This window comes from Zalophus californianus, chromosome 13, assembly GCF_009762305.2.
Source record: "Zalophus californianus isolate mZalCal1 chromosome 13, mZalCal1.pri.v2, whole genome shotgun sequence".
In the NCBI taxonomy this organism is placed as follows: Eukaryota; Metazoa; Chordata; class Mammalia; order Carnivora; family Otariidae; genus Zalophus; species Zalophus californianus.
In genome coordinates this window covers 43,733,006-43,734,710 of record NC_045607.1, presented here as the reverse complement: position 1 = coordinate 43,734,710, position 1,705 = coordinate 43,733,006, and the positions used below count along the sequence as shown (strand labels likewise).

The 1,705-nt window shown below is 41.1% G+C and overlaps 1 protein-coding gene across 1 annotated transcript; it reads left to right on the top strand.

Annotated features, from left to right (window-relative positions):
* The first annotated feature begins 381 nt into the window (after nucleotides 1–381).
* LOC113934839 (ATP synthase-coupling factor 6, mitochondrial-like) lies at nucleotides 382–725 on the top strand. Its single transcript, XM_035723704.1, has one exon. It carries the CDS (start codon nucleotides 399–401, stop codon nucleotides 723–725), a length of 327 nt encoding a protein of 108 aa, XP_035579597.1. The 5' UTR covers nucleotides 382–398.
* Nucleotides 726–1,705: the final 980 nt, after the last annotated feature.

Below are 1,705 nucleotides of genomic sequence, written 5' to 3'. Positions count from 1 at the left end.
CAGAAATATTTAAATGCTTTAAGATGAATGGAGATATAAATCCACACTGTACTCCCTGATTTCTTCCATTCACCCAAAACCGTTATTATTCAAAAGCGTTCACCAAATTCTTCTTCATGAAAGGGAACATCTAGCGCAAAGGACTGTTACATATTCCCAGCATAGCCCCGCCCCCCAGACTTGAGGATAAGCAAATGTGTTCCTCCCCGGATGTGCATATGAAGTCTAGCAAATAACATCAAACAATGGCAGGAAGAAAACACACCAAGAGCTAAAATTATCGGTGGAGCTGATTAGCATATGTGAAAGAGACACTTGTGCAGATGCAGGATGCTTTCTTTAGAAAGTAAGTCCTCAAGACCGCCTCCGAGACGTTTCCTGTCCATAACAAAATCACCATGATTCTTCAGAGGCTCTTCAGGTTCTCCTCTCTCATTCAGTCTGCAGTCTCAGTTCATTTGAGGAGGAACATTGGTGTTACCGCAGTGGCTTTTAATAAGGAACTTGATCCTGTACAGAAACTCTTCGTGGACAAGATTAGAGAATACAGAACTAAGCGACAGGCATCTGGAGGACCCGTTGATACTGGCCGAGAGCACCAGCAAGACCTAGAGAGGGAGCTTTGTAAGCTTAAGCAAATATATGGTAAAGCAGCCAGGAATACGTTCCCAGACTTCAAATTTGAAGATCCTAAATTTGAAGTCATTGAAAAACCCCAGTCCTGAATGTAAAGAATGTAAAATTTATTTGGTAATTTGTCCTAGATTAGTTGTACAACTGCATCAGAATAAACACATTTCTCAGCAAAAAAAAAAAGTAAGACCTCAGAGCAATGATCCTCATTTGTTTTTTGGAGTTCTGACATCTTATCATCATTTATTTGCTTATTATGACCATCACCAACCTCCCCCTACAAGTTTATTTTTAAATAAGAAGGACTAATTTTACTTTGAAGCATTTGCTTTTATTTTTACTCCCCTTGAGAAGCACCCTAGAGGACTGTACCATCAACACAGTTATTAGTGGTTAAGAATCCAGAGGCTTCTGTTCTTTGCCTTCTTTCCTAAGGGAGATTTTTGAAAGTATCCACTGTCTCAGCAAAGAGTGAAGACCAAAGGAAGAAAGCTGGAGTAGGGACTGTTACTCCAAGAAACCTTCAAAGTCTAGACAGGACATTTCAGAATCAACCTAGAAGGGAAAATAACAGACACTGGCATGCTTTTTCTACATACACTTGCATACTGTTCATTCCATTTAGGCAAACGTTATGAATACTGAAAATCAGTCTCCCCAGAGGTTACCTCAGCAATTTACCTCACTGCAAACTCCACTGCGCTAAGCCATTTCCATAGACCTTCTTGATGATTTGTGTGAACGTGAAAGAAAAGCAGCCACATCCAGAACCTTTGGTTTTGCAATTGATTTTAAGGGAAGGTTTAATTCTTCCTCCAAGACTGTTTTAGAAGCTCTCTGTACGAACCAGAATGCAGGACACAGGCCGTGGAATTCAATTCTTCCGAGAGAAAGCCAGTAATCTTAAGCAGGTTTCTTTGAATCAGAGTGGGAAAGAACTTATTCTATTACATAGGAATAAGTCATCCATAAATATAACTCAAAACTACATACAACACGGGGCGCCTGGGTGGCTCAGTTGTTAAGCGTCTGCCTTGGGCTCAGGTCCCGGTCCCAGGGTCCTGGGACCGAG

Coding starts and splice junctions, on each gene's coding strand:
- LOC113934839 (XM_035723704.1), top strand. CDS start 399: ATGATTCTTCAGAGGCTCTTCAGGTTCTCCTCTCTCATTCAGTCTGCA.